The 14,340-nt window shown below is 46.6% G+C and overlaps 1 protein-coding gene across 8 annotated transcripts in view; it reads right to left on the reverse strand.

Annotated features, from left to right (window-relative positions):
- Window positions 1-14,340, reverse strand: part of LOC144174242 (E3 ubiquitin-protein ligase TRIM33-like) — a 156,797-nt gene that overhangs the window by 11,801 nt on the left and 130,656 nt on the right. For 4 of the 8 annotated variants that reach the window (XM_077702812.1, XM_077702814.1, XM_077702810.1 and 1 more), the window contains 7 exons: window positions 12,050-12,311; window positions 9,185-9,256; window positions 7,986-8,425; window positions 5,851-5,973; window positions 5,283-5,394; window positions 3,777-3,851; window positions 2,861-3,016 (listed from right to left, as the gene is read on the reverse strand). In XM_077702812.1, coding sequence (XP_077558938.1) covers window positions 2,861-3,016; window positions 3,777-3,851; window positions 5,283-5,394; window positions 5,851-5,973; window positions 7,986-8,425; window positions 9,185-9,256; window positions 12,050-12,311 — 1,240 coding nt within the window. The remainder of the gene's footprint in view (window positions 1-2,860; window positions 3,017-3,776; window positions 3,852-5,282; window positions 5,395-5,850; window positions 5,974-7,985; window positions 8,426-9,184; window positions 9,257-12,049; window positions 12,312-14,340) is intronic. The other 4 variants (XM_077702811.1, XM_077702816.1, XM_077702813.1 and 1 more) reach the window with 3 other exon arrangements.

The raw sequence follows: 14,340 nt of genomic DNA on the forward strand, positions 1-14,340 counted from the left end.
TTGCATTACAGGCTGATCAGGTGCTGTTACAGTCACAATGAAATAAGGACATTAGCATAGCTAACAGAAACCTAATGTAGATGACAATATTTGCAATTCTAATCATGACTACAGCCTTTCAATACTTCCACAAACCAGCTGCTTTGCCAAAATTCAAAACAATTGTTTTTTCAAATTCATAGTAGCCTTAATTCTATGGAAAATACTAGTGATGCAATGAAAGTGTCCCACGATGTATGCTTTCGTGGCTGTGTAACCACGCATTTTCCATTGCACCACATCAAACAGAAAAAAGCACGTAAAGGAAGCACAGCAAAAAAGGTCTGCCAAGCACCCAGGACGCCAAAAAGCAGCAGAGCATGCATTTTTGCTTGGTTAACGTCGTGCCGGGATCAGTCAGTAGAGTTCCACATGCAAACAGACAGACGAAGAAAGGAACAAAACGGGAAATAACATGGATAAGAAAGTTGCCCAATACAGTAGTGGTTCACTGCTCTGGTGTGACCGCAGTCTGTATCAGTGGATCTGCAAAGTGCCCGGCACAGAAAACTGTACTGAGTGCTTCTTTTCTGAATACAGCTGAAAAGTTTGAATGATGTGTGTACCACACTTTCGCGTTGTCTTCGCTTTGTCCCGTTCAACTGCAGAAGTATCTTCATAATACAGAGGAATCTTTGTAAAACGGAAATTCCTTACATTTTTGGCTAACTGGAACAACTGCCACAGAGTTGTTTGGTTTTGTATTAATGCAGTGTAAAAATACCGAAATGAAAATTTGGCACTTCAAATACCCAGAACAGCCAAACAAAGTCACGAGTGTTCAATAGGTAGACTTGGCATTGCAACCACTGTTTTTGTTTTCTTCTTATTTTTCTTTTAAATGGAAATCTTTTCGTGCAACAAAGCAGTCGTTGATGACATTAGATGCTCAATGTGAACTTGTCCAAGATTCTTGTTCTTTTCTTGCCACTCAGTGATAAAAGTGGGGACAAAAGCTCTGTCTAATCTGTGAATGTATACAAAAGGCAACAGTTCTTCACCTTTCAGCAGTTTCTGGTTATCTTTTATTTGCTTAAAACAGCAACTATGGCAGCACAAAACACTTCATGTGCATTCCTCCGGTAAATGGAACTCTTGATAAATGGAACCATCTTCCCCATCTTTGCAGGTTTCGTTTACCACGATTTCACTGGTTTTCTGGTGTAAAATTAGAATTAGACAGGAGAAAGAAAAGATCAATTTCTTATTATTCAACTGGTGCCACCTTCTTGGCTTCTTTGTCCGATCTATCCCCTAAACACGACAATTTCTGTGCGTAGAACCATGCGAGCTGGTTGTTGTGACAACAGATTTAGATCGCAATGAACCAACCTGGGAAAAAAACGCCCAAGGATTAAGATGCAAATGCTAGACACCGTGCGCTGACAGTGTGCTGCAATTTGATGTTTTGCCACAGCTCAGAAACATAACTGACTTCTCCATCAGACAACTAAGTCAGATGCATTCGAGGCAAACGCATTTGAGGAAAACTTATGGTGACTCAAGAGCTTGTATTAGCTGTACGCGAAAAAGTATAACTCCCCTACTACTTTTTGATGCACTGATTATGTATGGCCAAAAACACCCAAAAAAATTACATCTCGGATGAAAAACCATGTTTAGTGTTGAAGTCCGAACACCAGGCAACAGGACTGAATGAAACGACTGCATGTGTCCACATATTCGAGCGAATTATTGAAAATAACAATGATTGAGGAACATCTCTGCATGCCGAGATGCCGTACAAGCCAAAACAGAACACCCAAATACTATGCCACCTTTACAGTTAGGCACCTTGCACTTTGCAAAGAAACATACCAAGGACATTGTAGAATCATGTCCCGAGGCAAAACTACTGTTACTAAACTGAATGGATTACAGCCTCCAACCTGTCATATTATTCAAGAAGGACTTTAAGCCATGTGCATATACAGTGAGTAAACCTAGATTGAAATTCCTTCAATTCAAGATCAAACACACCTTGAAAGGGTTCAGTTGAGCTATTGAACACAGCTGGTGGCATGGGCTATGAATGCATTTTGTGAGTAAATGCAATGAGTTACCTGCCTTGCTTGCGTTTTGAAGAAGCGACACACTTCTTCACTACAGACACCATGCGCGCAGCGGGGAAAAAATGACACTCCATTCGCAGAAACTGACATAAATTCGCAGAATCCACAGAACAGAAGTGATTATGCAGCAGTTGCAGCACTCCCACTCGCACTTAACATTGGTGCCTTAGGGGGGATGCGCCATCACACTCGTGAAATCACACAGCGGTGATCATCGTGCAAGCCATTCAGCCTTTCAAATTTTGCTATGATAATGGCACCAGAGCTGACAGCGTTGATTTCTTGCTGAGCCCTCCAGCAATGTGCACAGGGCTAATAGAAGGCAACGCTTCCCTGGCCTTGCATACAACGCAGTAGTTCATAGGGTCCAGAAAGAACAGTTTACGAGGTAATCCCTCCCGAGTCCTACTCACACTGGATGTTGGCTAACAGCACACAAACTGCGCCAGTGGGACGGCAATGGCCAAAGGCAATCGATAGTAACAAAAGCCTGAGAAGAAACAGGTGGCACTGAAGCCGTGAACGACTTCACCAGCAGTGAGAACATTCTACTAAAGACATTTCACTGCTCGAAAACTAACACCCCCATGATTGCTGACTTTCAGGCAATTTTCATGCATGCAGGGAGATCACGTCACTTCCACATCCGCACCCCAAGAAGAGAGAAGTCCCATCACCGAGAATACAATTAGCGAGAATACGATTAGCGGTTTGGGGGAAAATGTACCCGAAACTAGAGGGTGACTTACGTGATTGAAGGTGTAGCAGTTTTTGAAGATGAGCTTGACGTCGGAGATGAACTCGGGCACATCCTCGTAGTGGTTGAAGTGCGACGGCGAGAGCTTTTGCTTTATTGTCGTCAGATCCATGGGCTTGGTGATCACCTTGTAGTAGTTAGGAACCTGCTAGAGCGGGGCAGGGGGGAGGGGGAGGTCACACCATAAGCTTCCCTACCAAGAGGTCAGCAGCTCAAGGCCAGCAGCTTAATACAAAAAGAAAGCTCTGTAAGGCATGGTGTTAGCCCTAGTGTCATAATACGTTATATATGCTGCTGATTGCCTGATAATAAACTTTTAGTTAATTTTTGCTGCTTGCTGCGGGTTTAGCCTAGGTACACCACACTACTACCATAATTTTTAGATTCCAGGCACCCCCTTTGTCAAGAACCTGTGATGCCGAAGGCAGAGAGCATTGCTGAGGTTCTAAGCCCATCCACGTAAAATGTGACCATTCCTAGAATATTCTCTTTGCTAAGGTTCGTACTTCCTGCACTCATTGATCCTACAGCCAAAACAAGGTAGATGTCAAGCATGCCACAAGCTGCAAAGTGTCTCCCAATGCATGCTTTTTGAAGGGACTGCATAGTAAGTAGATTGTCACATCCTTTAAGAAATTGCATGGTTTAAGCTTTGTTGAATTCACGTTCATTTTGCCTGTAAGACTGCACAAACTTCATCTTTACATTGAAGCCACACATGGGCACTTTCCTGTTCACTGCACTCAGTGCAACCGTGTGTTCAACAGGAAATGCAAATGCACCTACTTGGCCTTTGATCAAAATATGGTGGTGGATGGACGATGATCTACCAGTAAGAGAGGTGAAACTTGGCTCTCAATACACGCAAGAAGAAACTGCCCCCCACCTAGATTAGTACGCCAACTTACCGTCCGGCTAACAGGAATGTGGAACGGAACACTCAGCTCGTGGCAGAATAAGTGAAGCAGGATCCTTTCGCATATCTGTAGAAACAAAGTACAGTGAAGGCCCCTTATGACATGGTCATGAAAGTGGAAAAAATTTGCACTACAGTTAGACCTCGTTATAACGAGATGGGCTGTAACGACCAAATCGCAATTCCCTTTGAAAGTCCCCAAAGAAACCAATGTATTGAAAACCTCATTTTAGCGAGGTAAAATTTGCTCGTTACGGGATATAACGATTAAATTTCGCTAGGAAATAAAATTTTGAGCTAATTTCATGAGAGTGCGCAACGCAGATTTGAAACAATGTGCAACCCTGCAACTGCATTTAGCAGTTCAGAACTACCACCATGCATCCTCCAGCAAAGCCTGCAACGCTGGACAGCACACCATGCATCCGCTGCGGCCGCGAAGCCATTCTCACCCTTCTCTCGCTGCACACAGCACGCAGCCAATGCAGCGGCACAAAAACTGCTGTGCGCCGCAACATGCACCGTGGAGCTGCGTTGTTCAAGTTGGTTGCGTTTTTTTTTCTTTTTTAATGCTTCAGCCTTATCTTTTATCATGCTGCACACTCGATTCGAGCCAGGCGGGAAGCGAAAGTGAAAGACAAAAACGCTAGACCAGATGGTGGCTATGATGAAAGCCATCACATCGGACACGAAGCTAAGCAAGGCATTGTTCGCATCAGAAAGGTGTATCCCGGTCCAATTACCGACTTCTTAGCAAGCAAAATGTGCTTGAAATATGAGTTACGTATCTTGAACTGCAATTAACTAGGCGCATGACTTTTCCTTTTTATCTCCAGAATGCGGTTATTTTGTTCTCTACCGCCGACAACGAGCTCCAATTTCGCCCACTGTTTGTTTTGGGTAAGTACAGCGCATAATTTTTGAAGTACATGCCCGCAATGGCTAAAACGAAATATTGGTTTTAACGAGCAAATTGTGGTGCCTGTCCAATTTCATTATGACGAAGTTTAACTCTGTAAGCAACGCTGCACCATAACCAAACATGCACAAGCCAATCCCCATCTACAACGACATATCACTCAAGCCTTCTTTGTTTACCACCGCTCAAACCAGTGTTACTTACGCAAGCATGATGTTTCTTTGGGGCCTTTTTTTCTACACGAGCTACTGTTGCTGCGCATATTTTTAAAATCGCAGATGCAGTTTTAACCCGATCTTCTTGTTCTGAGGGAACACGGCTGCTGTTTTTTGGAGTGTGATAACAGCCTCCTGTTGTAGAATGCAAGATCCCTGATGCGAATTCGAAAGCGCGACACCCACACGTCGGTAGAGGCAGAATAGAGAGAATCTGTGCTGAAATGCCACCCCCAGCTGTTTGAAAACGATGACTGCTGCCTCTGAGCACAGGTTCATCTAAGCCCCTTCCACCTGCCCCCAGTGTTGGCGAGTTGCTTGGCAAACACAGAGCAACACACAAATCCTGAGAGGGGCAACCAACCAGCAGCTCTCGACCGCTCAATCCCACGGGTGTCTTTCGCTTGGAGCCCGCTGACTCCCGGGGAATGTTGCACTTGAGAACATCCAGGCAGAGAAGGCATGTCCAGTCCTCACTGAAATGAAATGCAGGGTGCAACAGGATTACAGCCATGCTTTCAACATGTTTTCCGACAAAGAAGAAAAACAGAACTCTGCTGCTCATCTCTCAGGCTGCTGTACGATAAGCAAAAGGCTTCCTCTGCACATCTAATTAGGAGGCCGCATGAAGATGCTACGGAAGTAAGAAAAATTGTGGGGCGAACAGTGAGCCAGGCCCAGACAGCATCCCTGTGGCGCTAGCAGAAGCTACGCACATTCCCCGCGTGTTGTTCCTGCTTGTTGAGGTGAAATATCCTGAGACCGCCCGATTAGCGTGCTCCATCAAAGGCGCGGGTAGTTTTGTCTCACGCGTATCACTGACAGGCACACAGGGCCAAAAAATCTTCTCACGGCCTTTTTGCCCTCTGTACTGTGTTTTTCGTTCAATCCAGCTCTGCACACTGGCGTTAAGAGTCAAGCGCACCACTGACCTGGGCGTAGCTCCCAAGGAGGGCACATGACACTGTAAGTGGTAGACGCGGGGGCAGGAGCCACAGCAGAGCAGCTCCCCGCCATCGTGGCACACTGAGCACCAGTCCTCGTTGGGGTCCGAGCTGCGGGCAGACAGAGCAAAACACACGTCCCCTCCTCTTTGAGTCCGCACTTTCCACCCCGAGCACCACAACCATGCCTCTTGAGGCTAACAAAAAGAAAACACTTTGGCACACATGCTAACGGGTGTACTTATTAAAGGAGCCATGACGAAAAACACAAGTTTGGTTCACTCAAAAGATTGCCTCGTTAGAATCATACTGACACCACTTTTAACGTAGAATTCGCTGAAATAAGCTGCATAGTTGAGAAAAAAGGGAATAGCCATGCGACCCACTAGCTCATTTCCGGCAACAGAACCTATGATGTCATACGAGACAGCTCTGCGATTAACGAAGGGCGGCAAAATAAAACGCAAATTAGGCAGAGCTTATAAGCTTGCTGAATGAGCTATTTGCGCTTAAATTTACAGCATATTCTTTTTAAAGCCCTAAGAATGGTGGGACAAACAGTGTAAGTTACGAAAGCACACGTAAACATTGAAGTACAGATGCGTCTACTGCTGTTGGTACTGCAGGGCTTTGGGGTTGTTTCAGACGACACTGGCCGATTGACGCAAGCGACGATGTCTTACTAACCATATTTGTCGAGCGAGCACTATGTTTCACGAAACGATTGTCTCCATGAACGAAACAAGCCAGGTACAAATATGTCTACAAACAAGCCAAAGACAGAAAACGTCTTGCCGCGGTATGGTGGCGCCATCTAGGTTCACTAACCCTTTGAGGGTTTTTGCCGTACGTGTACTGCGGCGGTTTTCCGTCCCGCAAGGTCTTTGCCGTACGGGTACGATTTCGAGCATCCGTTTGAAATTTCGCGCCATATTAACAATGCATGCTCCCTGGGAGGTGCTACCACCTCCTGGGACTTACAAGAAGTGTTTGAAATTTGATTGTGCTACCTTCTTGGGTGAAAAACAGAACTCTCTGGCTTCGGTGCGTTACGGCGTCTGTACGTGTCAACGCGTTTCGTGGTTTCAGTTTCGCCACGTGATCGCATCGGAGGCGCGCGAAACTTGATCGGCGCTCGCTATCAGGGACAGCGGAAGTTAATTTCGATCTATATTGGCGCTGCTCTCGCTCACTAGGTATTCTTGCCCTCCTTGCTTGGAACTGAAGTAACCTAATCAGAGACTCCGTTGCGGGGGCGGCAGCGGAAGTTGATTTCTATCTATATTGGCGCTGCTATTAGCTTGTTTATCACCGGCGCGCATGAGTTATTCTCGCTCTCCTCGTTTACTGGGTTGCCTTCGAGTTCTTCAGATGCACGGCAAAGCGGCGATATGGCCCAACGAACTGCCCGCTCTGATGACACCGACCGCGATGACTCTTCTGACTCTGAGTTTGCTCCTTTCACTGAGTCTGAATTGGAAGACAGTCTTTCTTCGGAAGAAGACAGCTCATTTTCGGACATCTTTATGCGTGCAGACACACTGTGCGTAGACCCGTGTTTCAAGGAATACCACACTCTGAAATACTATTGAACATTTTTCAGTTCTAAGTGATGCTGACCCCAAAATACTGTTCCTGATAATTCTTTACCATTTAATCCTGACTTTAGACATTTTGTGCATTCTAAATCCGCAATAAACTAGTTTGACCACCAGGGAAAGTTTTTTTCAAAAAAATTCGACCCTCAAAGGGCTAACGGTACACAAGGCCCTGTGATGTCATTGCAGATTACGAAAACGCACGATTTAGTCTGAAAATCAATATTTAAACTTAAATTAATTAATTTCTCAGTGAATAAAGCATCATTTGTATTCGGACAACTGCTGGGGGCACTATAAAACACGAAATCTTTCGAATAACACAAGCTGGTGTTTTGTCTTCATGGCTCCTTTGTACAAAGTGGTCGTCAGTGTTACTACGCACATGCTGCTTATGGCATTAGCTTACAAGAGCATGAAACCAGTCCAGCTGCAAGCACAGTCATTGTCAGATGACAGTACAATTAGCGCTCCAAGAGATTCTCCATCCACCCATCCGGAGCTCAGTGCGCCAGCAACACCCACCACTGCAAGCTGTGCGTCTCCACGATCCTGATGCCCGAGGGGCCGTTGCTGGCTGTTGTGCTGCCGTTGTGCTGCTGCCCGGGGGAGGCGCGCGAGGAAGGCGAGGCGGGCTGCGTGCTGCCCGTGGAGGCCCGCCCGTTGGCGGTGGCGGCGCCGGCCACCGTGGTGGAGGAGGAGGAAGAGGAGGCGTCCTGCGCAGGCATGTCGAAGCTCTTGTCACCGATCTTGAGCAGCTCCTCCAGAGTTGAGAGGTCTTCGAAGCAGTCCTGGACCCCCGAGGAGGGGGCGGGCGCCACCACCACCGTGGCCCCCCCGGAGGAGGAGTTGACCACTGTGGTGGATGCGGGGCGGGAGGAGGAACTGCTGCAGACCGGCTCAGCTATGGAGGAAGGGCTGCAGCTGCTGTCGGCCTGCGGCTGGCCTCCCTGGGTGCCACCACCCTGCACAAAGTCGTCGTCGTCGTCGTCGTCATCATCATCGTGATGGGGATGGGGGGAAGAAGGGCACAAGCTGGCCTCCAGCGCTCTCACTTCATCCCAGGATGCACCTGCCTGGCTGCTGCGCAACACCTGTCTCCACATACTTACATAGCTCATTAAGTCCTTCCACCTCGACTTCTTTTGCACGATCGATATGCCCTTCCTGGTGGCACAGTTTGCACAGTAAAAAATAACATAGCAGACAGCTGCCCTATTTCACTGCTGCACTAGTCTCTTGGAATCCAGTGCTGTTCTGAATTCTGCTTATGCCACAAGTACATTTATGAGGAGGTGATTGCGATCCTTTTTAACGTCATGCCAAGGCCAAAATTGCAAATACTACACAATACTCAACAACACTGACCTGCCTCAGACCGTGTGAAAGTTTGTGCACAATTCCTGCTATATCGAAACAACTTGGTGCGATTGACTGCAATTATCTTATAAACATTTAACAAGGGCTCGACTTTTACTTAATCCCCCTCTTTCGTTTTCATCGAATTGCAGGCCTTCATATTTACTGCCCCATTTTGCTCCAACTGCATTAAAGTGGGTACGCTCTTCATGCACAACATTTCTTGAAGCCCAACAAGCCAGTCCATGGCTGAATTGCCACGCAAACGAATGGATGAGGGGCTTGTCATTTTGGCCTCTGTTACTCAAATACAGAAAAACACAAAAGCAATGACTTGTTGCTGGAAGAAAGCTGGTGCCACCCACCTTCTCCTGGCTCGACTCTTTTGAGCCTGCAGATTGGAGGAGATTTCCAATCGACCGGTTTGCAAAGTCATTCTGCAACAAACAGGGCACAGGTGAGCCTTAGCGGTGCTTCCAAAGGAATTTATAGTTCGTGCAAAGCATTTGAACCTCAAGTGCAATTCAATTCAAAGATTCCAAAAGAGCCATTCAACCAGAACCAAGAATGTGCCAAGATCCTGTTTCCTCGTCCAACATAACAAGACAGTCCTGTTTTAGGAAAAATTTCTTTCCCTGCAGCCACAATAATTGTTGCTGCTACTTCTTCTTCTTTCACTCTCATAGCTCTCCTATGTTGAAACAAGTGATAGTGAGTCATAGCAGGCACTTTTTACGGCCCTCCCATACAAACCAATTCCGACACCCTACCTTCTTTGGTAACTCCAGCTGAGTAGGCAACAACTATCTTAGACGTGCAGCTTACACCACAGTAGCACACCCCTACGCACTCTTTGGGTGAGCGTGCAAAAAAAAAAAGGGATCTGTTGCCGCACCATGTTGCTGAGCTTTCACAATGTAAGCGACTCAGAAAACAAAACAGAGAAATGCAATAATGGCAACTACCAACTCCACAGCCGTCTCCACTGCATTCAAGGGCACTCATTCTGTCTAAAAGCTCAAAGTGTCAGGGAAACATGAACAATATTATTATTACCCTGAGCAGCAATACCAGAGGAAAAAAAAAAAGAAAACCGTCCAGCAATTATGGTCCTCTGTAACGTGAATTTTGAGCTTAGCTGTTGAGATACCGTATTTATTCGAATATAAGGAGAGGTTTTTTTCCCAAAATCCGTAGTCTCAAAGTCATACTCCGCCTTATATTCGAAGCTCGGAAATATACCTTTTTTTCTTTTTCGACTCTCCAAACTGCACCCTCGCCTTATAATTGTGACCGCCTTATAATCGAATAAATGCAGTATTTGTAATTGTGGTGATACAGTTGAACTCTGCAGTAACGAAACCGCCGAAGAAAACCAGAAAAATCGCTTTTGCAGGAATTTCGTTGCCGCAAGAGTGAAACATAATCAACAAGAATATCGCCCGAAGCCGAAAATTTATTTTCAAACGTTGGTTATATATTACTTTGTGAGCCTTACACTGCAGCAACTACACGGCTGAGCTATCACATTACAAGATGTGGTTCATTGCTGTTAGTCGAACGACCGAATCATGTCAAACGCATTCAGAACATCTTGCTTGTTTGCCTTTTTTGCACGTTTTTCTCCGTGGCCCTTGGCACCGAGTAAGCCTAAGCGAACAAGCGAAATTCAGCTTCTGTTGAACTTGGCCAAACAGTGGCACCTCTCTGTTCCATTGCTGTTCAAAAACTGAGTGGGCAACCCTTTGTTGATGTCCAGAAAGGCCACAGCCATCACTGTTTTGTTTTGCGCACGTGCACCATTAAAGAGTGTCGTCATTGCTTTTAAAGTGGTAGAGAGAGCTGCAGGCAGTTCCAAACTCATCGGCACTATCCTCCCTTTCTACACTTGGGCAATGATATTTGCTTTATCTTGTAGCGATAAAAACTTCCACTTTTGGGCTGGCAGAGGCATCTTATTGAGAGCAAATGTGCCAATCACCACACACACAACGAACGCACGTGCGCTGTTCAACGGTTGCCGGCTAGCGTAGCCCAAGCCAAAGCTGTGCCATGTGTCGCCCCCTGGTGGTGTCGCTTCAAGACTGCCTCCACGGCTGTCTGCGGAATTGGTCTTTTTTTGTAAACAAATATGGAGGTGGCCATGCTAACGCGATGTGGCAGTTTAATGTGGCCGAAAAAAATGCATTTTGGCATTTTTGGGACACTGTTAGCCTCGCATGGGTAGATAAAATGCCGACTGGACTTCCAGCAAATTTCCTTAGTGTGGGATCGCTTTCCAAAAGCACTTCGTTGCCAGGAGATATGAAATACATGGACTTCTCTGGGCGTTCGCCAGGGATCCGAAAATATTTCGTCGCCGCGAGAATTTCGTACTCGCGGGATTACATTATCGTGGGGTTTGACTGTATTACATTTGTTGCGAGGACATGTGGCTTCAATCAAATCCATTTGTTATCAAAAGCTACAACGAAAACCTGACCAGTCACTCTGTGTCCTCGTTCGGTATTCACCCTTTCTATTTTCTTTCTCGCGTTCTCTTTGCTGCCACCTTCATTCATTGTCCACTGTGCTCTGCATTCACACTTCACTCTCTTTGATCCTCAACTCTGCCAATAGATTGTTTGCTCATTTATGCCGACGACCACGCGGACGTCAAACACACAAGTGGGCAACTTAAGGGGTACTCACTTTAACACATTTCTATGGGACTAGTAATTCATGACCCACGGACTTAAAAACCATCGTGTACTGATATGAAAAGTCTTACAAATTCATATAAATGGCCCTAACAACCTAGTTAGTTTGTTCTAGAAACATGTCACTTCTTTGCTGAGATAACAAATAAACAAAAAACACATTTCGGTTCATCCAGTTTTCACTAGATGGCGCTACCCGTCTAGCAAGCAAGAGTTTTATTTTTTTATTTCCGTTCAGAAGCGACATCTCTAAAATAAGCAAACTAGGCCGCTGTGAACATAGCTATATATTTTTTAGGCTTTTTGTATTGGTGCACGCGGTTTTTAAAGACCGTGGGTCATGAAACAGTGTCCCATAGGAATGTTCACTGGCGAGTACCCCTCAGAAGCTGCTCTCTCAAGAACGAATCCGGTACATGCTGAACAGAAGACGTCCCACACGCCCGTCCCTGTACAGACGCCCCGGTACACGATGAACAGGAGACGCAGCTGCACAGCGTCCCACCACCAGGTGCGGAGGAGGAGGCTCACCAGAGACTTGGAGGCGAGGCCCGCGGCTGTCTCGGCGGGCGAGCTGCGCAGCCCGGGCGAGGGGTCGCCGCCCGTGCAGGAAACCTGGGCGTCACCGGGCGACCTGGGCTCCTCCTTGACGCGCACCACCGACACGTGGGGGGAGGCCGTGCGGGAGGATGACGAGGAGGACGACGAGGGCGCCCCCACGGGCGTGATGGTGATGGCACTGTTCCTGCCACACAAATCAGACGCATCCCCGACAGCTCCTCCTAGCAGGGCGCTACGGGCAGTGCGGGCGAGGGAGCACGGTTACGGGGAACGGGGTGAGAAAAGAAAGCAGAAACGCCCAGTGCCCGCTTCTCAGCGTGGCCTCTCGCACATGCAACCAAAGTTCAGCAGTGAAGGGGCACCGCTCACCACAACAGCGGTATCTGCTAACGAATTTAGCTCTCCCACATCCCGCATGCACTGGGGCGCTCCGATTATATAGTCTTGGGCTCACTGCAAACTCCCGGAGAACCAACCAGGAATTCCTTTTTCACGCATGTTTCTATGGCGTGGGGAATCTTCAAATTACCCGTGGACTATCTGCAGAGGGTCCAAGACTCTAAATCAAAGAACCCCACTGGCTCTCAATTTGTCAGTGGAGACCCGAGGCCTTGCAGAGGTGGAAAAGTTTGGCATGCGAGAAAGTGTTAAAAACTGTCCCAAGTAACGTGAAGACTCCACCAATGAAAACAAATGTTAACAGCTGACTCAAACAGAAAAGAACTATCAGCAACTAGACAGCCGAGGTGCGTGTGATAAACGCAAATGCTTCATTACCAGCAGGAAAGATGGCCTGGAAAATTTTGTTTCATTTCCTACAAAAGTGAATGGCAGTACAAAGGGCACCACTAAGCATTGAGTCACCCTGAATTTCTTGAAAAAGTGCGGAAGTTGTCCAATAGGCTCTATGTTTTCAGCTATATTCTCCCTTTTGTCGACTAAAGTCAAACATACCATTTTATAGCAGCGCATAATGTGTCCCAACAACCTTTTATTCTAGCAGATGGGATTCTAATTTCAATCAGCAGACATGGCTTCAGTTTAAACTTGCTCCAAATATCTTGCTTTTGCAGGGCCATGAGCTCTTGTGGCCTTTATATAAAACTAAATGCCTCCAACAACAAGTTTAACTTAAATTACTTAAGCAAAATACTAATTCCCTCCAAATTCAATTCAAACTTAACACTGGCTTATTCGCCCGAGTCTACTTAAAGGAGCCATGAAGAGAAAACACAAGTTTGGTTCATTCAAAAGATTGTCTCGTTAGAATCATACTGACACCACTTTTAACGTAAACTTCGCTCAAATAAGCTACATAATTAGGAAAAACGAGAATGGTCATGCGACCCACCAGCTCATTTCCCGCAACAGAACCTATGTCGTCACATGAGCTAAGCTCTGCGATTGGCAGAGGCTGGCAGAAGCAGACGCAAATTAGGTAGAACTTACAAACTAGACGAACGAGCGATTTGCGCTTAAATTTAGGGCACATTCTTTACAAAGCCATAAGAATGATGGGACAAACAGTGGAAGTTACGAAAGCACATGTAAACATATCAGTTCTGATGCGTTCTGCTGTTCGTACTGCGCACAGCATTCTTGGTTTCGCTGCACAGCACTACGGGGCTTGGGGTTGTCTCAGACGACACTGGCCGATTGACGCAAGCAACGGTGTCTTACGTGACCCCATTTGTCGAGCGAGCACTGTTTCAGGGAACGAATATTTTCTCCCAGAACAAAAACAAGCCAGGTTTAAATGCGGGCAAACACAAACCAAACGCTTGCCACGGTATGGTGGCGCCATCTAGGTTACGGAACGTAAAGAAGCGCGGGAACAAACCAACACCGCTGTACAGGGTGGAGACAACTCTCGAACGGTCCCGTGCCGCCGCAATTGGGCCAACGGGCTCAGCGCGTTATTCTTTTCGTTTCCCACGAGACCTAGCAACGCGAAACAGACAATATGATTCAAACTTCTTCAGTAAACCGTGTTGCGGCGATAATTTTAGCGCGGTTTTGACACAATGAATTGCTTCGGTGGCGAGCGAGCAACCAAAAATGGCGGCGCCAGCGTATACGTGTCTCTACCCTGTACGGCAGATGCGTGAATGAAGGTATTCTAGGCTGCAGAGCGGTCGGTGTCAGTGATGTCACTTGGGACCACGAAAACGCACGATTGAGCGGGAAAATCAAAATGTTAACCTAAATTGTTTAATTTCTCAGTGAATAAAGCACCGTTTGTATCCGGACAAGCGCTGGGG

The sequence above is a fragment of the Haemaphysalis longicornis genome, unplaced genomic scaffold (genome assembly GCF_048455015.1).
Source record: "Haemaphysalis longicornis isolate Haplotype H1 unplaced genomic scaffold, Haemaphysalis longicornis Haplotype H1 scaffold_3, whole genome shotgun sequence".
Classification (NCBI taxonomy): domain Eukaryota; kingdom Metazoa; phylum Arthropoda; class Arachnida; order Ixodida; family Ixodidae; genus Haemaphysalis; species Haemaphysalis longicornis.